Source organism: Oryx dammah, unplaced genomic scaffold (assembly GCF_014754425.2).
Source record: "Oryx dammah isolate SB20612 unplaced genomic scaffold, SCBI_Odam_1.1 HiC_scaffold_2, whole genome shotgun sequence".
In the NCBI taxonomy this organism is placed as follows: domain Eukaryota; kingdom Metazoa; phylum Chordata; class Mammalia; order Artiodactyla; family Bovidae; genus Oryx; species Oryx dammah.
This window is the reverse complement of record NW_024070186.1, coordinates 23,220,157-23,242,198: the sequence shown is the minus strand read 5'-3', so window position 1 is coordinate 23,242,198 and position 22,042 is coordinate 23,220,157. Positions and strand designations below refer to the sequence as shown.

Below are 22,042 nucleotides of genomic sequence, written 5' to 3'. Positions count from 1 at the left end.
ATCTAAGTTTTTACATCAGTGAAATGCTAATAATGATACCTTGTTCATTAGTGCATAGTGAGGCATAAATGAGATAGCATATGGCAAGACTACTTACTGTTCTTTGAAGACATCAGGCTGTTTTTTGAACACATCAGATCATAGCTCCAGTGGCATTTGCCTATAAGACTCCCATCCGGGTCATTTCCTTACCTCCTTCAAGTATTTGCCCAAATCCCATCTTCTTAATGAGTTCTGCCCTGATCACCATAATTAAAATTGTGAACTACTCTTCTAATCTCCAACTTTTCCTTTTTCTGCAGCACTTTCACCTTCAAAGATGTTAGAAAATTTAAGATTATGTTGATTGTTACTTGTCTGTCTTCCTTCCCTAGGTCCTACTGAAGATCCAGATCTGTCTTTTGTCTGTTGATGGATCCTAAACACTTGAAATAGTGCCTGTTTCCAGATGCTTGAAGTTCCTACTAAGTAAACATTTGTTGAATGAATAGTTAGAGTTAGCACTGTTAAAATCAGAGTAGTCCTGAGTCCCATTTTTCACAATGCCAGAATGGATGCTTGAGAAAGTCAGTCTTTGGAGAAGACAAATACCAGGCTGAAGTCTGGGTGGGGTTGAGAACTTATTCTCAATCACTGTGTAAGAGACCAGAGGTCCTTGGGGGATTTAGTCAGGCAGAGTCACCTTTGTATGGAGTAGACACTTCATAAAGGCCTGCTGGCTGGATTTGGAGATGGCATGCATTTATTAACTTTGAACAAGGAGACATACATTTATGCCTTAACTGATAAGAGCTTATAGCTTAAGCTCCATGACCAAATGAGAAATGCCCTTTCTTGTCCATCAGCCCAACAACTTGGAAAAGAGCTCAACTTTTGTCTAAAAGTCAGCCTAGAAGCTGATCCTTCTGGTAGCTGAAATGAAAATGGAGTGCTCATTAGAAAGGGTTTTCAGGATCCCACGTGAGCAAAGGAGGAACACCATCCCTGTTTTACAGACCAGTGAAATGACATTCCTCCTCCCCCAGTATCAGAAGAAGGCTGCTGCAGCTGCAGGTCACTGATGACTTGGTGGTCAGCTCTGCTCAGAAAACTACTAGGAAAGAGAGGTCCCAGGTGAGGACAGATGCTGGTATCTGTAGGGTCCATGGAATCTGTGGGCTGTTTGTAAACAACAAGGAGTGTTACAAGGAGTGTTTCTCTTCTCTCTTAGTTGCCTCTGTGTCTCCTGTGCCACTATCAACTTTCTTCCTTTCTTCCCACCGCCCCCCCTTCACTGCTCTCCTTTCCTTCCTCTGCTCTAGATCAGTGGAAGCCTGAAAAAAAACACAGATGGCGGGGCCTGTCCCTCAGAGCTTCTGATCCATTGCTGCTGGGCTGAAGCACCAGAGCTTGTAGTTCTAACAAGTGTCCTGCTGATTGCTGCAGCCACCAGTCTGGGGTCCACACTTTGAGAAGCCCTGCTTTACTGCCTGCTCCCTCTTTACTCAACTTCTTAGTATGTTTATCTACTTCTGCCTCCATCTCCTCTCTCTCACTGTCTTGGTCTCTCCTCTGTGTGTGTGCTCACTCAGTCATGTCCTACTTGTAGAACCCCATGGATTTTAGCCTATCAGACTCCTCTGTCTGTGGAATTTTCCAGGTAGCAATACTGGAGTGGGTGGCCATTTCCTCCTCCAGGGGACTGAACTCATGTCTCCTGCATTGGCAAGTAGATTCTTTACCACTGAGCCAACTGGGAATCCCAGTCTCTCCTCTATGTCCTCGCTAATTTGTCTGTGTGCTGCTCTGAGGTCACCGGTTCCTCCTTTGGTAACTTAGAATTGTGAACAGGTAGAGAAGGAAACCCCAGGTCCCATTACCCAGCACCCTGAACCCCAGGCTTGACTTCTGTCTTTCCTTTTCTCCCTGATGTTTCATAAGCCCTTGTGCCAAAGCCTCTCTGTGAGGGACAGTGACACCCTGCACACCCTGGTGGGAACTAAAGCTCAGGTCCTTCCATATGGCAGACCTGTGCCTTTGTTCCTTTCTCCCACAGAGAATGCCTGGGAATCTTCAAAGAGCTCAGAAGTGGGGGAAGAGATGAGAGAAAGTGAATCCATTAAAAGGCGTAAAAGTTGACAGTTTCAAAAATAATGATCTGGGTTTCCTCTTATTTAAAACTATCCAGATGCCCTGCTGCTTCCATTGCTGTTGAAACTGACACTCAGCTACGTTTGGAATTAAAAATACATAAGTGCTTTTTGAAAGAGCTGCTAATTTGAAGGTCATTAGCAGCCAAAAACATATTTCTTTTATTTATTAAAAAAGGGATGTAATAAAGCTATTAATATTTACTCTCCTCCTGAGCTCTGGCAGGCTGACTTGTTCCAGCTTAAGCTGCTTGCCTCCCCTTGGCCCCCAGCAACATGTCCTTTGGTGGCCTTTGCGTCCTCACACCTGCCCTGTATCTTACAGCTGCCTGGAGGCCTCCAGGACCCAGAAGAGCCTGTGACTCACAGCTGACTGGGATGGATGTAAATTGCCATCAGAGTTGGTGAAATGGCCCCGTCTTCCAGGACGAGGACACTCGCGGGCAGCTGTTAAGCGCTGATGGGTTCAGAGGCACTTGCCTCGATAATGAGTGTGTTTGGGATAATTTCCCCCGTGAGCTGCGGCTTGTGTCCTCACTAGCCCTGGCCTGTGTCACAGCAGCCAGGCAGGCAGTCTCCCCTGGGGCCTGCTGTGATGGCCAACAGTCAGGCGAGCTCTTGGCTCATCATCCTTGCGCATCTCCAGGGAGCATTGCACACCTTGCTCAGCCCCCCAGGCTGGGGTGGCCCCTGCTCCACACCACTGTCGCTCACTACAGCCTGCACTCTTTCTTTGTGTGTGCACATCACTCTCTTGTGTTTCTCTGTCCTCTGTGGCTTCCAAAGAGCTGGATTCACCCCACAGCACCGCCTCCCAACTCCTTCTCCTAAGCTGTTTTTTGAGGGAAATTACTAGAAGACCAGTCTGTCAGCAGCTTCTCTACAAATCCTACTTGCAAAAGGAGGAGGGGATGAGGAGAGAAGCGGGGGGTGAGGGAGGCAATGAGGGTGGGGGTTGTGGTTGCCATAGAAATAGAGAAATGCAACTGACAACTGAGAAGCTCTGCGGAGCAAAGGAGAAGGAGGAGAGGGTGACGAGGGCGAGAGGAGCTGTTGATCGATGGGCAGTTGCATAATATGTGTTTGGAGGAAGGAAGATGTGGAGAGAGGTCTCCACCTAAGAGTGCAGATCCTGCCAGAGGGCAGGGATGACTACAGAATGCAGTCACCAGGCCGAGAGCGAGAGAAGCAAGTAACACAGGGTCTGCAGAAATGCACCAATGCCATGGGTACCAGCCGGATGCCCTCCACGCCAGTTGTGGGACTAGCCACCAGCATTCTGGTGTGGGTGAGATGGAGCCTTATGTCGGCCAGGGGACCTTGGGATTCCGGCTAAAAACCTGATGTGTGACCGAAGGAGACACAAGTGTGCACTCTGCTTTCACTCCTTTTCCCTGAGATTTATTCCTTCATTATATACATTTTTTTAAAAAAGCCATTTTGAGCTTACTTAACCAATTTTATCTCATTGCTTTTATTTCTTCTAATTACTATATGTATGAGGCAACTAGTTGTGCTGGCAGCTATGTGCAGGCTGGGAAAGGGACACATTCCCCGTGGTATATGAAGAGTATAGGTCTCAGTGAGGCTTTAGGAATGCTCTTGGGGCCTCAGAGGCTGCAGGGGTGGGCCAATGGCTCTGAGAGCCAGGGCCAGGAGCACACAGCATCTGGGTCATCAGAACCATTTCCATTACCGCCAATGACAGGGGACTTCACCTGGGAGGGTGCTGGCTGCTGGGGGCCAGACTTGTCTAGCTGGCCCGTCTCTGGAGCATGTCTGCTGCTCCCTGTATGTCCGGGAATGGCCAGCTCGTCTCCTGCCAGATCCCTCATCCAGGAGGCCAGACCTTCTGAAATCAGCCTCCTCTGCCTCCTTCAGGACTCCTGCCCTTATGACAGCACCTCTCACATCATTTTTTCCACTCCTCAATTAGACTGTTAAGTGCCATTGGAGCAAAGAGTGTGCCTGTGTTATAGGGATTCAGTAAAGACACGTGAGTCAATGAATTCATGAATACATAAATAACTTTGGTTTAACCGCTTCAAGACCCTTTTTGAGTCTTAACTGCAGCAATCTCGAGTCACCTGCTTGGATGTCTCTGCTTTCCCCTGTCCGTCTATTGGTCACCTTGAGAAGGCCTCATTCTTTTCCTTAATCCCTAAGGAGACAGATTCCCTGGGATGACTCTTCTCTTTCCTGATGCTTCAAGACCAGGATCATTTTAACACTGACCAGGAGCGTCTACCTTACACCATTCACAGCAATGTTCTGAAAAATTGCTTTGTTTCCTCCTTTCTATATGATGGGTGGTAATAAGCAGGGTGAGAGTCCAGTAAGAATCTCCTGAAATGGGCTTTCCAGGATGACTGTAAGAGACCATTGATGAGAGTCCCAGGATCAGGATGTAGTTGGGGAGGCTTTTGTAAGTATTTTGGATTCCTGAACTTTACCATAGCCTCCCTGACTCCAGCCACTGCCTTTCCATCCACCTGAGGCAGGTTGCATCCAGGTTGGCCTGACTCCAGAGCGAGAGTTCTTAACCACTAGTTTAGACCAGGCTCAGCAGACTAATACCTGTGTACCTTATGTAGCCTGCCATCTGTTTTTGTAAATAAAGTTTTGTTGGAACACAGTCATACGCACTCATCTAAATATAATTTATGTCGACTTTCATGCTACAATGGCAGGGTTGAATAGTTGTAGCAGATACCATATGGCTCACAAGTCTAAAATATTTTTTTCTCAAGCCTTTTACAGAAAAAATGCTACTATCTCCTAGATTACATCTACTGCAGTAGATTCTAGAAGAGATGCTGAATAGTCCTGCTCTCTGGTTATCTGCAGGACTCAGAACCACAAACAGTTAACTAAACCTCAGCACCATATGACAGTTTGCAAATAAGACCAAAGGAATGATGTTCACTCAGATGAAATCAGCTGTACAGTTATGCCCCCTGGGCCAGACAAGTTAATGCTTGGCAAACTGCCCTTTCTGTGAAACATCCCAGCAGGAGCTGAGCCCCATAGTGGGAAAAAAACAATAAAAAAATTGTTAATTGTTAAATTGAATGTCAGAGAGAATATCTTTCAAAGTCGCAGTCGGCAGTTTGCATTTGGAAAACATTAGATTGTGAGTAAGGCTGGAGGTCACCAATGAGGCAGAGGGGCCCTTCCCCAACTGGGCAAAGTGGATGCAAGGCTGGGTGCCATCTGCTCTGTTCTGCAGGGGGACCCGTCACCAGGTGCCCTGCTCAGCTGCTGCATTTTCCTTTGGAGAGAGCACAAATAAAAGCATGTGAGCAGGGCAGTGTAAACACAGTTCTAAAGAGTTGTAGTAAACGTGGCCCAGCTTTGCACCTGTGGGGAAGTCACTTCAAGAAGAATCAGTGTAATCAATGAGTATTGTTGGTCTTTTGGTTTTCTCGGTTGGAAACAACTGATGTCAGAGGTGCATGGATTCAATTATTAGTTCATTTATTCAACAGATTTACTGTGTGAGGACTCTGCCCCAGGCCTGCAGGTTCAGCCATGAATAAGACATGCTTCCCAGTTTGGCAAAGCTCCCAGTCTGGGAATGTGGGATACAGATGCATCAACAGACCATTTAAATACAGAGAATGAGCATTATGATGGTGAGAAGCCCAGGGAACTGAGGGGCCCCAGAAGAGAAGCAGCTGACCAGGTGGGAAGCCTCTGGGATGCCTTCAAGGGGAGCTGAGACTCAAAGCTTGGCCAGGAAGCAGCCTGGTGATAAGAGGTGGGCAGAGCATTGTTCTGACTCGGAGTCCCAGGACAGACAGCAAGGCCATGCATATCAGGGAAAGGGTCATGGGAGATCAGAGCAGGGGGTTGGAAAATGTGAAAAAATATGAGGAAGATGCATAGGTTTCCAAACTTCCATTTCCCAAGTCCCTCCTTTAAGCACTTTGCCACATGTACTTGCTTGCTAAGTCACTTCAGTCGTGTCTGAGTCTTCGCAACACTATGGACTGTAGCCCACCAAGCTTCTCTGTCCATGGGATTCTCCAGGCAAGAGTACTGGAGTGGGTTGCCATGCCCTCCTCCAAGTGATTTTCCCAACCCAGGGATCGAAGGAACCCCCGTCTGTTTTGTCTAGCTGCATTGGCAGGCAGGTTCTTTACCACTAGCGCCACCTGGGAAGCCTAAGCACTTTGCTATATCCACATATTAATTACACTGTCATTTAGTTACTCTTTCTTCTTAAAACCAAGGCACAGTTTTACTTAAATAAATTTATTTTAAAAGGAAACTTGATGGTATCTGTGAAATAACATAGTATGTATTTTATGCACTGCATATTTTTTCTCTAGTATACAGTAGAATAAATGTATGACTATTATGAGTTTAAACAATTTAGACACGTAAATTCTTGCCAATTGATGCATTCATGGAAACCCAGCAGGTTGACCCGCTAGACTGCATTTCAGTCACAAGAAAATCTCTGAACAGTTACTAGCTGAAGAAAGCCCCTCATATGGACCAATAGGCCCAGAAACTGGGTTTTGATCCAATGAAGAGATTTGGTTTAGCACCAGGAAGGACGAGAGCAGGCAACATGCCTAGGCAACATATTGAAGGCATTTCCAGAATCTAAGCCTCGGTCCAGGATGACAGGCAGCCTGGGAACCCACTCAGGAGCAAGGCAAAGTTCAGTTTCAACCTCAGCAAACATGCAAGGTGAAGGGCAGAAATGATTAAGATGACAGATACAAGCAACTGTGAAGTTCACACAAACCCCACATCCACAGAGGTTAAGGACTGACCTTATCAGAGGCAAGAAAGCTTTTTACAGCAAACCTCAGGCACTGATTTGATTTCTATTTTTAGATCATGTTCCCAAATCTCTAGAAGCAAAACAGATACCAGGCAACATTTATGGAGCCCTCAGTAAAAAACAGAAATTAGACTGTGTGAATAATAGGGGCCCTCATTTCCTCCTCACAGAAACCTTGTGAGGTAGAGGATATGATCCCCATTTTACAGACACAAAGCCTCCATGTATCAATAAGTCACCCACGCTGAGTGATAGGATTGGGACATCCGGTAAGGAATTTTGGGAGGACTCCTCACAAAGGATGGCAGTGTGCTTGTGAGTCAGAGAACAACCTTCAGACAAACAACCTGTGTTGAAATCCTGGCTCTTCACTGTCATCTAAAACAAGTTGCTTGAACTTGAGCCTCACTACTTAATTCATTTTCAAAATACGTATAATAATACCAGTTGAATAAATACTTGGTGTGCATGGTTCATAGCAAGTGCTCAAAAAAAAAAGTAGCAAGAGTAGTAATTGCTATTACCAATTATATAATTTAATTTGTGATTTTTATTTTTAAGAACTTCTCAAGTGGCCATAATTCCGGCTTCACCCTAGGAATACCTCCTCTAATTAGCTGATAGAAAGACTCACTTTAAATTCTAAATGAAAGATACTCTCTGCTTTTACACAGATGGAAGCATGATACAGGAGCCCTAATCTCTTTATCTGCCTCTGAAAAATCTCCTGGCTGTGGTCAGAGATTCTGGAGATGTCTGTGGTCACACTGGAAGCCCAGCTGGAAAGCCAAACCCCACCAACCAAGTGAGGAGATTGAGAAGAGTGAGGAAGGTGAGCTGGAGTTCTGACGTGGGGCCTGGTGGGCTCACAGCCTGCGGGGGGCAGAAGGGATCCTAACACAGGGACAGCCTTGAGTGCAGAGACAGAGGTGGAAAGGGCAAGTGAGGAGCAGACATATGGTGAGAAGGTTGGCTGGAGAGATGGGCATGGGCCTTCCCCTCATGGTCAGGAATTTGGACTTTATCCCTTTAGTGGTGGGGGGCAAGTGTTCTGAGTGTGAGAGGGTCCTGGAATGTCTCACATGAGTTCCTCACCGGCTCCTCTCACTGACCACTCATCCATTTCATCTCAAATGTCTGCCTTGCCTCTCCAATTGTTTCAAATTGGTGGAGTAGAAGGACATGCACTCATCTTTTCCTGCAGAAACACCAAAATTGCAACCAGCTGCTAAACAACCATCGACAGGAGAATGTTGGAACCCACCAAAAAAAGATATCCCCATGACCAAGGGCAAAGGAGAAGCTTCAACAAGATCATAGGAGGGGAGCAATCATGTTTAAAATAAAACCTCATACCCATCAGAGGCAGTTGGAGGACTCAAAGAGAACCTTGCGTACACCAGGACCAAGGGAAGGGAGCAGTGACCCCACAAGAGACCGAGCCAGACCTGCCTTTGAGTATTCGAGGGTCTAGGCCTTGTCTCCAGCACCATGGGTTCAACTGCGACTCCGGTGGTCACATAAGAGGCTACGGGAACCATGTGACTAGATTGGGAGGAGATGAGAAGGGGAGCTTGAGTTCTGCTAGAACTCCTGTCATTCCTCCTTCCATTCACCCTCCAAACTGAATTAGAGCAGCTGCATTTTAAGCCACAACACCCATCCAGCAGCACTCTCTGCCTTCTTGGGGCCTGACCCTCTGCATGCATCTTCCTGTCTTCTCTCCTCATGGATTCCTTTTCATCAGCCTTTAAACATGCTCCAGTTTTCCCCACTAAAACATAACAAGCAAAGGGAGCTTTCTCCAGCTACTTCTTTCTTTTTCTTCTTCCCTTCAAAGTCGAGTTTTTTGAAAGATTGTGATGGTCTCTCTGTCTTCAGTTCAGCCAGTGTCTTCTGTCACTGCTTCTGCTCAAACTGCCCTACCAAGATCACCCATGGCCTCCTGCAGCTAAACTTATGGCCAGTTTTCAATCCTTGCCTTATATCAGCCCTTCTTGGCAGCCCTGGGCCCTGGAGCTGCTGTTCTTTCCCTAAAAGGCTTTCCTTTGGCTCCACAGACATGGCACACTCTGGCTTTTCCTCGCTTCCTGCAGTGGCTTCATCCTGACCCCTCTGTGGGCCTCCATTTGCCTGGGCATCTTTTAAATATGGCTGTTTCCAATGCATCCACTTCTCTCCCCACCTTCACATTCTCATGCGGGAGACTCTTCCACTCCCATGGTTTTGCTGATCATCTAGAAAAAGGATGGCCCCCAAATCTATGTAATCTACCCAAATCTCTTTGCTGAATTATGAACCCTGTGTCCAATGGCCCATCACCAACTCAAATTCAATTGTTACCCCCTCTCTCATATCTTCCTCCTCTCATATCTTTTATTTCTGTGAGTGGTATTAAAACCCACTCAGTTGCCCAAGGCACAAATTTGGGGTGTCCTCTTCAACTCCTCCCACCCTCATCCCTGACAGCCAATCTACCTCTACCTTCTGCTGGTCTTACCTCCTTCATATTCCTTGAATTGGTCCACTTTTCTTCATTCCCAAAGGTACTTCATACACCCACCCAGACCACCATCAGCTCCTGCCTGCATTATTGCACCAGCCTCCTAACCAGGCTCCCAGAATTGGATCTAGTTCCTCCACTACATTTTCCATTTTGTGGCCAGAGTGATTTATGGAACATATTAATTCCCTTGCTTCAGTCCACTTTCCACCATTTGCACTTAGAATAGTACCCAGATTCCTTATGCCACATAAGACCTTTCATGATCTAGCCCCTGCCTACCTGTCCAGGCATCCACATCCAAAATCTTCTTCTCCAGCCTTGTTGAACAGCCGGTGATCCCACAAACATGCCACCTACCCTATGGCTTTCAAACTTTCATCTGGCTGCTACCTCCTCTTGCAAGGCGAGTTTCATCACTGACATCTCCCCCTTCCCAATTTGATAAGTCCTTTCCATCCTCAGTGAATCCCCTCACCAAGACCTTTTTTGACCTTCTGGGATAATGGCAGTGCCTTTCTCTGGGCTCCCATAACCATGTTTGTTTATTTCCCCACTGAAGTTATTTACGAAATTTAGTTCAGTTACCAAAGATGGTAGCTGGGAACTGGCATCATAATCTGAGTCAGAAAACCATTTCCAGAGCTACATTAATTCATACTGTTGTTGCCAATATGAATTTAAAGATCAGAAAAGGAAACTGAAGTCTCATTGGAATGAAGAGAACCTCTCTCTTTTAGAACAGCATAGCATGGGCCCAGCATCTCAGTAGCGTAGAAGTGGTTTATTTGCCCATCATTTTGTTTTCTGATTTCATCTTCTCCTGTTGAATGCGTGGCTACAGGAAACCTTGTAGTGGCTTTAGAAATGTAAAACAACTCGTAGAAGAAATTCACAGGGTACAAGGAGTGGCAAAGATGCAAATAAAGTTTCCTTGCTCAGGGAAGTCCTGCCCATCCTTTCTGCCAAATTTGACATTGTCCTGAAGGGACAGGGAGCTGGTTCTGCTTTCAGGAGGATGACCATTCACTGTGTTCCATTGCCCTTCCAGTTTGTCTTAACTGTCCCAGGGACGATGTTGTTTTCATCTCTGCATCTGTGGAACTTCATACAGTGACTGACACTCGGTGGGAGGCTGCTCTCCCAGATTGGTACTCTGGGGAAGTTCATGACATCGTATCAAAGATGCAGGGTTGAAAGGGGGCGTGTTAAACTTCACACAACTAAAATTAGAATAGCCTACAATTGATTGCAGTTAAGAGTAAGTTAGAAAGATTCCCACTGAATATGTAGCAATTTATTTCTTTAAAAGCATGTTGTTTAAGGTCATGGGACCCTATAAGTGAGGTAGGACATATTCGACTTTCTCAGCTCAAACTGATGGAAGTCACTCAATACGTGTGGAGCACCTTCCTGTGGCAGGCAGTGTGCTGGCTGCAGAGATGAATAGGATGTGCTTCTGTGTCCACTTTCACTTTGGGGATCACTGGAAGTTTCTATCTGGGGACATTTGTGTGCCAGCATGACTCCCAGCAACACGGGGCCCATCAAGGGCTTGTGATAATATGGTTAACCCAAGAGGGATGCAAATGTGGTGGGAAAGGAGAGGAAGCATCTTCTTTGCTCTCAGGTGAGTGATACAGGTCTATCTGCCGCTGCCCATGGGTGGTCCAGCCCACCCACCCTGAGGTCTGCAGAAAGTGTTGCCCCCACTCACCCCCAACTCCCAGGCCTGATGCTCTGTGAGAAGGACTGCGAGTTTGTTCTTAGACCTCTGTGCTCCCATTCTGTTCTTTATATGAAACTGCTGATCTCAAGAGACTCTTGGTGGTGAATAATTCAACATTTAATCTCAATCAACTTGAATGACTTCCTTCCTTTGATAACCTTTCTGTAACCTCAGTGACTCCCCTGTACCACCACCAGCCCCTAGCCCTGTTGGTATTTTGGACAATACAAAACATCTGGCTCCTTTTGAAAATGACCCTGTGACTTCTTTATGAACTGCACAGTGTGGCAATGAACCCAGGGCTCACTCTGACAGGGATCTTCTCTGAGCCTTCTTGGTGGCAGCGAACCCTGGATGATACCTGTCTACTCCTGGTACCTATCATGCTATGCTTCTCCCTTTACTCACTTTCACACCAGGAATTAATCATGTTTAGTCAGTTGGTGCCCAAGCCGTCATTATTTCAGAAATGATAATGAAGTCCCCAGGCCAGCCCATAAAGGCCTCAGGAACGAAACATAGCATTAGCATCTTCGTTAACTGATGCTTTATAGATTCTCACCCTCCTGCCTGTCTCCCCTTCCTGCTCTGCCCATGCCCCTTGGTATTCCTGGAGCCCTAATACTCAGTCCTCATTGGTTTCTATTCTCTTCACAAATGGATGATCAAGGGTAAGTTCTAATCCTCGTTGGATTTAAATGATCCTAAGGGTCCTTAGTGCACTTCCCTGGTGGCTCAGACAGTAAAGAATCTGCCTGCAATGCAGGAGACCTGCGTTTGATCCTTGAGTCAGGGAGCTCCCTGGAGAAGAGAATGGCATGGCAACCCACTCCAGTATTCTTGCCTGGAGAATTCCATGGACAGAGGAGCCTGGCAGGCTACAGTCCACAGGATTACAAAGAGTCAGACACAATTGAGCAACTGTTACTACTACTCTACTACTAGGGGTCCTTGGTGTGAGCCCAGTGAACTGGTTCTACAATTACCTTGGTGGGGGTTGGGTACAGGGAGGTAGAAGGAGGTGATGAACTCAGTAGTATGTGTACCTGTTCAACATCTAAGAACTTCAGTGATTTTTCCGATGATGCAATAAGTACATGTCTGTAGATTTATCTATTCTATCCTTCATTCCTATCTTTGAGTATTGGAGAGGGGCAAGCAGAGGACATAGGGAGGTGAGTCATAATCTTCAAGGCTTTCCCACAAATCACCTCCATTCCAATAACTCCTGATCCAGGAACATGGATTAAGCATCTCCCACCTGCCTCCCATGTCACCCCTACCCCTGTGACTCTTGGTGATTCAGGTGGCTCCCTTGGGAGCTACACCCCGGGCTGAACAGCACAGCTGTAGATTTCATTTCTTTAAGCTGGTTCTTAGGGCCACAGGCCACTGACTACTGTGCAAAGTGTGTTTTTAAGGAAGGATCTGAATTAGAATTAATTCTCCTCCAGAGGGTGAGGCAGCCTAGCTGAAATTCGTAAGACTGGGGTCTTGCTGTCACCAGCCTTCTCCCCAGGGACTCTTTCGACAGTGTGAGTAGAGTCACCTAGTGCCAGTGGGCACAGATGCCTCCTGCAGGAGACCAGCCTCTCCCATCCCTCACGCCCAAGAGTGAGAGGCTTCATTCCCCTCTTTCTGAGTTAACTCAAGAACCTTGATGTCTATCAACCCCTTGTTAGGAAGTCAGGTTACTGCAGGGGTTCTCATAGTGTGGTCCCCAAACCAATGGCATCAGCATGACCTGGCAACTTATGAGAAGTGTACATTCTCAGGTTCCCCTCCTGAGATCTGCTGAATCAGAAAACTTGGAGGTGGGGCCCAGAGATGTGTGTTTTATTGACTACACCCTCCAGGTGACGCTGGTGCAGGCTCAGGTATAAGTCCTGCTGGGATGGCAGGGGAGAGTGCGGAGTCAGAGCCTGAGCCAGAGCCTGACTCCAGCATTCTGTGATCTAGGTAAGGTCTCTGTCCTTCAGTTTCCTCACCTGACATCTGCTAAAGGTTAATACAGGTAAAGCACTTAGGATCATGCCTGGCATGGAGAGCCTGCCCCAGAGTGTGAGCTAGGCTTCCTCCAAGGTATTAATAGTTATCACTAGCTGACTATTCACTTGAGGAGACGGAGGTCACAGAGGTTACTGACTGCCCCATGCTCAGAGGGAGGGCACGGGTCTCACTCACCAGAGACACTCTGCCTCACTGTAGGTAGTTGTGTTCAGGCTTGGCCATGCCCTTCCTGCTGGGAACTAGGCAAAGGGTGCCTGAGCCTTGACCCCTCATGTTTTCCCCTTGGGTATGTTGGATTCTTTCTCTCTTTCGTGTGATCTTATGGACACACCTAACCAAAGGGCTTGCCATGACCCTCACCTTGACCATGCTTTGTTCACAACCAGGAGGTGGAGGTGGACTGGCCTTGGTGGAGTCACAGTGAGGGTGTTGGGTTCAGGAGGCTGCTTGTGAAATGTGGTGACAAATTAGAATTCATTCCTGTGGAAAACTGAGAATAGATTAGCCAAATTGCCTAGGCTCATGAGACATGGCGTGGATTGAGGTCTTTGGGGATAATTCACAAATTATGTATGGAATTGATGAGTTATTAATGAGGGAGGTTCTCTCCTCTACCTGCTGTATGGCTGGATGGGGCCCTTTGCAGCCATATGCCAGTCTGCTGAGACAGTTTGGATCATCTTCTCCCAGCAGCCCATGAAGCAAAGGAGGGAGCTTGCAGATAGGGCCCCCCTGCATCAGAGCCATACCCCCAGGCCCATGAGCCGCTCTGAAGGGACTTCAAGAAGGTAAGTGTCTCTCCACGTTAAGTTCCCTGAGAACAGGTAAAAAGGCTAATCTCACTTTAAATATGTTTGAAATTACCTAAGTGGGAAACCTAGCTTCTTTTTCTGCCTCACTTCACCCCCCGACACACACCAACTACATGTTCACAGACCCCACAAGGAAGTGCCTGGAGTAGTCTTCAGTGGCTTTCACAAAATTTGCTTGGATGTGAAATCCTCGAATGCAGTGTGTAAACTGAGCTGGGGGCAGAGTCTGTGTTGCTGTTGACTGTTTATGTTAATTTGCCAGTGACTTCTTGTGCTGTATACTGGAGGCTTTGGAGCCTCTTGTTTATTTGGTTCTTCTTTGGGGTCACACCAGCGAGAGTGATTCTCACACATTCTGCTTCTTGGGTGTCGTGGGGTCTGGGATGTGCCCCCCCCCACCCCTTATTAGGGGAAGAAACGCAGTTATTAAGGATTCTTCCATACCATGGGGAGGGACCCGCTGGCGTCTGGGAATACACACTCTGACACCATTCTATGTAAACCCGGACATGCTTCTGCTCATTTTAATTAGACAGATAAAATTAGCAAGGAGATTAAGGTAAAAGGAGAAATTAAAAATATTTAAATGTTAGGTGGAATTTACAAAAGTGAATTGAACAATGAGGTACAGGAAGGAATGCAGAGAAACACAGACACATCTGAAACGTTCCTCGGATGCCACACAGCTCAAGCCAGTCCCCAGACGAGGGGAAGAAGAACTCTCTTCTTCACCGTCTTGAATTAGGTTCGGGGGATGTGGAAGAACATTCTCCAGAAACACCTTCCTTCTCCTTCTCTTCAGATGTCACCAAGAATAACGAATCAGTCAGTATCATTCTCAAATGGCCCACACTGCATCCAATTCAAACCACTCACCTGTTTCCTGTCTGAATTTGCAAGCTTTCTGGAGATTTTTCCCCTTTTCATTTTATTTTTCTCCCTACTCTCTCTCCCCACTGAGCCAACAGGCCAGTGGGGCCAATCAGAAAACCAGACCGACAACATGCTCCAGCCCCTGTGGATTTTCCAGGGGCACAGACTTCCCAGTTCTTTCTTGTTTGCATCTGTTACGAACAAGCAGTTACCTGATAACACAGACATACATAAGCATGCCTTTGCACACGGAAACAGGTTTTTGTTTTTTTTTTTTCCAATTTGTGGTTTCTTTTTCCTTTTTGCAAAAAATGCAAACAAAAGAAAAACAAGGTTTTCAATTGAAGGTACATCTCTTCTTCAATATGAAGACATTAATTGAATTGGTTGGATCCCCCATGCAGTGGTCAGCAAGGTCCTTTGGCAACTGACAGAACATCTGGAGTCTCAGGAGCTGGGGTTTGTTTGAAGAAACTTCCCTACACGAGTCATGAGCAAAGGGAGATGGATGTGCGGGGAGGGAGAGGGCTCGTGAGGAGGAGGACAAAAGGAGAAAAGAAAAGAACGTCATTGGTGAGGAAGAAAATGGGAAATTACTTCTGTTTCTTCCCTCGACCTCCTTCCCTTTCTTCTTGCCGGTGGATGACTCCAGCCCACCCAGGGTGCGAGCTGAGTTCACTCTTGGGGTTTTTGACACTTACTGTTTTGTTTTCACTTCCACTGAACATCACCTTTGTGTATTTTTATCATTACGTATTTGGTTCCCCACGGCACCTTAAACGTGCATCAGTCACTGAGAAATGAAGGTTGCCTATTAGGAATAGGTCCAGCTTATTCTTCATTATGAGAACGCATTTCTCAGGTGAGAAGCCAGTCTCTCCAGAACATTCCACAGTGGTCAACCTCTGGTTCCCCTTGAGCCTAGTCCTTTTCCTTCCTCTCCTCCCCACAGAAAACAAGAGTTGTCATGCCATTGCCGTTGGTGACTGACTCATCTGGACCCTCATAGACAGAATGCTGTTCAGGATCTTCTTCTGATGACCTGCCAAGGTGACCCCTATTCTCAGGAGGTCTCTAGGAGGGAAAAAGCCACAAAGAAGGGACATTAGTGCTTTCCAGTCGTCAAAACTCATCACAGAAGGTAAGCTTCTAATAATAGTGGGGTAGGCAAGAAAAGATGTTTAGAATCCAACGTGGCCAAGTTTATCTGAGGCTGGCAAACATCTAACTCAATATCCCCTTTCTCAATCTCAATCTCTCCATGCAGTGGCCCCTGCCTCCAATGCCCCCTCCAGCTTAGAAGACCCTGAAAGTGCTGTGCGTTCTTCTTCACCTGCAGGTTCTGGAGCAGCCCTTTCATTGTGTCCATGACCCTAGGTGGACTAGAACTTTCCTCTGCTATTTTTTGTTAAACACTCCAAGCACACACTGTATGGGGCTTTGGTTATTCTGTGAGGTTTCTGCCTAAATTAGTGATTGCCCATTGTGATTGAAAAGATGTAGGGCTTGCCTGGTTTTCTGATGTTTTCCCCTGAGTTTCCATTTTCTGCTTCTGTTAGAATTTTAATGTCATGAATTTTTAAGAAGGGTGATCTCAAAATAACTTTCAAATATCTGCCCAAGCAGGAATCCAAGGAAGATGTTTAGGATAGGGATTTGGACTGGATTCATCTTTGAGCTGTGAGTCTTAATATGAACAAGTTCATGGCTTATATTTGACTTTGGGGAGACCCATGTATCTTCTTTTAGTTAATAATATTACATTATTTGAGTGCTTCCCACGTGCCATATACTAATTCATTTATACCCATGGAAGCATTTCATAAAAACTGCCAAACCACTCAGAGTCGATGATAATAATTTACCAGCAATCATTTCTCACCTGTGTCCTGTGGGTAAATAATAGACAAGTGCCTTATAGGTAATATTCCACTTACCTCTCACCACAAACCAATGAGGTGGGTACTATTATTATTTGCATATTTATAGATGAGGCAAGCAGGGCTCAAAGAAGTTAAGTAACATGTTCAAGATCACACAGTAGGTAAGCAGTGTGGAGCTGGGCTTCAAACTCAGGACGGCCTGGCTCTCAGTTACCCTGCACAGCTGCTCTCAGAATTCTTCTAATGTCCTGACTATACTCCCTGAAGACCCCCTGCCCCAGCAGGGCAGATGGCTCTGAGCACTGTACGTGAGACTCATGAGGAGGCCCCTGTGCTGGCTTCCCGTCTACACCTGGGCCCTCCTAACCCCTCCTTTCAGCTGGTGGTCAGCCTCCCTTGGGTTGCAGCTGGCCTAGGTTGTCAAATTGTCCACGTCTTTTCAGCAAATACTTTTGAGAGGTATCCTTGAATTCTGAATTCACAATTGTCCTGCAATCTACTTTATTTAGTTACACATGTTCTTTTTCTGCCTTTTATCACTCAAGAAGCAAAGGCAATTGCTCCAATAGTGTGTGGACATTTTTTACTTTTAACTAAATCCCTTAATTTTCAGTTTCACTTTCCTTTCATTTTTCCTCCAGCTCTTTATCATGTGGCTATTCCCAGACTGAAGGAATGTCTCCACTTGATTCCTTAGGCTCGTGGAGGATCAGGTGATGCGGGTCCCCATGCTCATCCCATGACAGCGGGAAATCAGATACAATCCTGCGTTCATGGATACTCCACTCCACTTCTAAACCCAAGCATCCTTTTTGGCTCTGTAAGATGGGGAAGCTGGTTTCCCACTGGGAAGGGCTTATTTTTTATTTTTGGTGTCTGATGATAATTCATGATGACAAGGGCTTTTTAAGGCATTACCGGGAATTAAACTCAAGTGTAAAAAATGAATTCTGGTGTTTAGTGGATCCAAGGCTAGAGGGACATCCAAGCCATTTCCCAGGAGAAAGTGGAGGTTCCATCATTTCTGGAGGGAATAAACCTGAGAGATGTGAAGCTGGACTCTAGGAAAATTGATTGCAGACTAGGAGCCTGGGACAGAAGGTGGAGGGTCAATGAGCTGTCCCCCTGGCACCCAACTGCTAGAGTTGGAAGACCATCACCTCTCCCCAGGGACTCAGTAACTGGCCCACCCCAGGAAGGAATCCCAGCCCAGAGCACTGTGTCTGAAACAGCACAGGTGATCAGTAAGTGTTTGTCCATTACCTGGCAGACTGACCAGGGTGAATATTTGTCACAGGCCACCAACCCTAGCTGCAGCAGGGCAGCTGGTCAGGTCCCTGCTGTTGTGTGTGTGTGTGCATGTGTGTTGAGAATTTGACTCTTGCCCACTGTAATCCAGATGCAGATTTGAGTCAGTGCACATTAGAATTACCTAGGGAGTTTTAACATCCAGATGCCCAGGTCTCACCATGTACCAAATCAATAAGAAGATCTGGGTGTAGGAATCAGGCATCAGTCATTAAAAGGATCTCAGGAGACTCCGTGTACATGCAGCAAAGTACAGCCCCGTGCGTCCCCAGTCGGATAGGCAGGAGCATACCGAGCCAGCAGTCAGGAAAGCAGGCTTCAGTTCCCACTTCGTCACTCCTGACAGCCCAGTCTCCAGGCACTAACGCCATCGCCTTTCTGAATCTCTGAATGGAAGGGGTAGAACTAGATACAGATTTCTCAAACTGCAGGTCCACAAAACCCTGCCTTCTGAAATACAGTTCCATGGTATTTAATAATTTTCCATGGGCTTCTTTATCTCAGGATTTTTCATGGCCTTTACAGTGCTAATATGTGGCGTGAATCTCCAGGAGAGTGATAAAGTACTCAGTATTTCCTAAATTTATTTGACCATGGGACCTTTTTTCCAAGGAGAACCTATTAACATTTCCCAGAACGGGTGCTGCTCAGAACATTCTTGGGGAAATGATGGACTGCATGGGTCTTTAAGACCCTTTCTGGCTCTCATCTTATTTGAATAATTTTAGTTTTTGTATTCCTCCACATTCCTGTGGGGGCTGCAGTTGAAAAATAATTTGTGGGGGCTGGAAACGTCTGCTTATTTACAAGTGCTATCTGAGGACGAAGACGGGCTCCGGGCGCATAGGCGACTGCTGCTGAATCAGTGCTCTGCCTCTTCCTGCTCTGATGTTTAAAGTGCTGGCTGGCTATGTTCTTTCCATCTGGATGCTCTCTTTGATGGGCTGAGTTTAAAAACTTAAACGGAGGAGAGGCTCTCGGTGATTAGGCAAATGACATATGGCAGTGGCTTGGAGGACCTCTCATTTGGGACCTGGAATAAATCTCAGCCTCCCCACCTCACCCTTCCATCTTTCCCAGGCTCTTCCCCGCCAGGCCTGGTTCTATCCCGAGGTGGGGCTCTGAGGATGAGGCCAGACCCGCACCACGAGGGACAGCAGCACGGGAGCCTTGACCTCCACCCTCAGGCAGGACAGAGACGATGCCCCCCACTTACTCTGACGTCATCTGGGTGACCAGCTGGAGGGACGTGAAGCCGGCAGTGAGGAAGCTGTCCCTGTACTGGGCCATCTTGATGGCGCTGAGCCAGTCATCCACGGTGGTGAAGGCTGTGAAGTCTGGGATGGAGCGGTCGAGTAGGGGCTGGGAAGGCCTGCGAGACAGAGGGCAGCAGTGACCCTACAGCTGCAAGGGGCTTTGGCAGACCACACTCTGGGCGGACGGTGGGCTTCATGGAGGTTCGGCACCCCTGGTGGGATGAGGGTTATGGAGGAAACCGGGGCTGACCCTTCCTTCTCTACGCAGTTCTGAGCTGGCACAGCTCCTCAAGGCCAGGTGGCCCATCCCCCTGTCCCTGGGCTCTGTCCCATGCCAGTCAGCCCAGACCGGCAGACTGACACAGCGCGGAGTCTGAAGGGAAGAGAAGGACCCCAATCCTTTGTAAACTGAAATCTAAGAGCTTCACCAACCAAAGATTGGTTCTTTTACAAATATATGAAGTTCACTGCGGCCTCCCCAATGTTGGCAACGCTCTTTCCTCCTTGTTCCGTCCTCCACTGACTGAAAGAAATGGAATAGAGCAGCCCACCACTGACCTTCTCTCGCATGCTCTCAGAGCAGACCCCCGGGTACCACCCCCAGAAATCAGGGTGCCATCTTCACATCGCCCTCACCTTCAGCATCCACACCCAACCCTTCACCAAGTCATAAAGATTTGACTTTCCAAACCTCTCAAGCTCACTTGCTTCTTTCTACACAATTAGCCTGATTCAAGATGCTATCTCTATGGTTACTGCCATGTCTTCCTATCAAGTCTGTCTTCATGCTCCCCTCAACATCAGGTCCACACTGGCCTGCACTCTTTAAAAAAGCTAGATGTGATCATGACAGGAACCCCCATCCCTTACCCCTGATCCACGTCAAAGTTGACCCACTTCAGTGGGTAATCATTGCTATGAAAACTCAGAGGCCTTAGCAGGGCCTAAAGGCTCTGAGCATCTGGCCCTTGCCTATCTTCCCAGCCTCAGTCCCCACCTGGTCCCCTCACAAACAGCACTCCCAACACACTGGCCCTGTCCTTCCCACGCTTGGGCCTCTGCACAGGCTGGGGAACCCTGACCCTCTACTCCCATCTCGCTTTCACTCAGCTGATGCATCCTCGCCCTTCAGCTCTCAACTGAAATAACAGGCATCAGGGTCACCTCCCTCACGCAAGACCAAGGTGTATGCTCTCCAAGTATCACACACTTCCCTGCCACACTGGCCGGCCAAATGTCAACTGGAGTATCTTTGGGTAACCATCTGCTTAATGTGTACTGCTCCTAAATGATTCTGAGCTCCATGGGGGCAGGTTTGTCTTGTTTATTCTATACGGCCAGCAACGTCATGGCAGTTAGCACATAAGCACCCAATACACTCTGGTCCAAAGGATGAATTAAAAAACAAGTTAACACGGCAAATGTAGATGAGTGATGTACAGCTGACAGTTGCTGACAGTAGCTGACAGCTCTGTGCATTTGCTAGTAACAAATCCAATTGCTCTAAATTTCTGTCCCATAGCTGTCAGGTTGGCCAAGGTTCCAAGTCTGCAGCTCCCCCTGCCTCATACACTGAAAGGTATCTTCTGGAAACCGAACTGCCCAGAAGTGGGGTCTCGTATCAGTCAGATAAGATCAGCCTAATTATTACAGAGCCCGTGCCCAGTCCATCTGAGGCCAACGGACATAGAGAGCCAGACAGGTATTTGATCATCTGTCTACAACCCATGCTGGGGAGAGGGAATATTTCAGAAAGGTAGAGGGTAAAAAAGGAAGGGAAGAGTCTTGGAACTTCTTCCATCTGTGGATAAGCTCAGCTACCTCTCCCTTGCTCTCAGTGGATTGAAGACTAGCAGCCTTGCTCAGAGCTCTGCCCAACTATGAGACCCGACCCCCACCCCTACCCCCACCCCTAGGTACCACCCTGCTCTACTGGACTCACACGGCGGTGATGGTAGCCACAGTCTTGAGACTTGCCGGGTTCCGGATCATCTTGTCCAGGGTGTTGACAATCTCTGCAAAGCGGGGCCGGCTGTTACGGTCCTTCTGCCAACAGTCCAGCATGAGCTGGTGTAGAGCAGCTGGGCAGTCCATGGGAGGGGGCAGCCGGTAGTCCTGCTCGATGGCATTGATGACCTGCAGGGACACACGTGAGAACAGGTATGATTGCTGATGAGTCACTAGCCAGTCATTCACAAATTAGCCCCTGAGGGTGGAGCCTCCTTGCCTCAGGTGTCCTCATTCTGTGCCACTATACCTGTCACTATAATAGACTTTATGGGCACTTGGCTTCTGCCTCTAGACTATGAGTTCCCAGAAAGCAGGGCCTGCATCTTATTGTGTCTTTGTGTCCCCAGCTACTGGAATAGGGCCTGACATATACTAGATGGCTATGAAATGTTTGCTAAAGAATGGTTGGAGCTTCTCCTTTGAGAGGATACCAGGCCCAATCTTGCCTTCCTAGCACCTGGTGGCACCAGGGCAGATGAAACAATGGCACATGGAAATGCAATGAACCCACTATTTGCAAACAACACCCACCAGAGCCCATGGTGGGCCTCTTCCTTCTACTGCTATGGGAAGAGAAAGGGAGAGAGGGGATCAGAATGTGATGGAGAACCTACTTCATGCCAGGGACCCTTTAGATGCTTTCTAGACATTATCTGCCTTAATCTTTATGAGGCAGCGATAGGAATTTGATAGAAGATAATTTAGTTAAACAAACTGGTTCAGTACAATGA

At 47.3% G+C, this 22,042-nt stretch overlaps 1 protein-coding gene across 1 annotated transcript in view; it reads right to left on the bottom strand.

The window, feature by feature from the left end:
- Positions 1-14,475: 14,475 nt before the first annotated feature.
- Positions 14,476-22,042, bottom strand: part of EPHB1 (EPH receptor B1) — a 455,697-nt gene continuing 448,130 nt past the window's right edge. The window contains exons 14-16 of the mRNA XM_040233096.1: positions 21,244-21,437; positions 19,262-19,417; positions 14,476-15,928 (exon numbers count right to left, since the gene is read on the bottom strand). Coding sequence (XP_040089030.1) covers positions 15,820-15,928; positions 19,262-19,417; positions 21,244-21,437 — 459 coding nt within the window. The 3' untranslated portion in view covers positions 14,476-15,819. The remainder of the gene's footprint in view (positions 15,929-19,261; positions 19,418-21,243; positions 21,438-22,042) is intronic.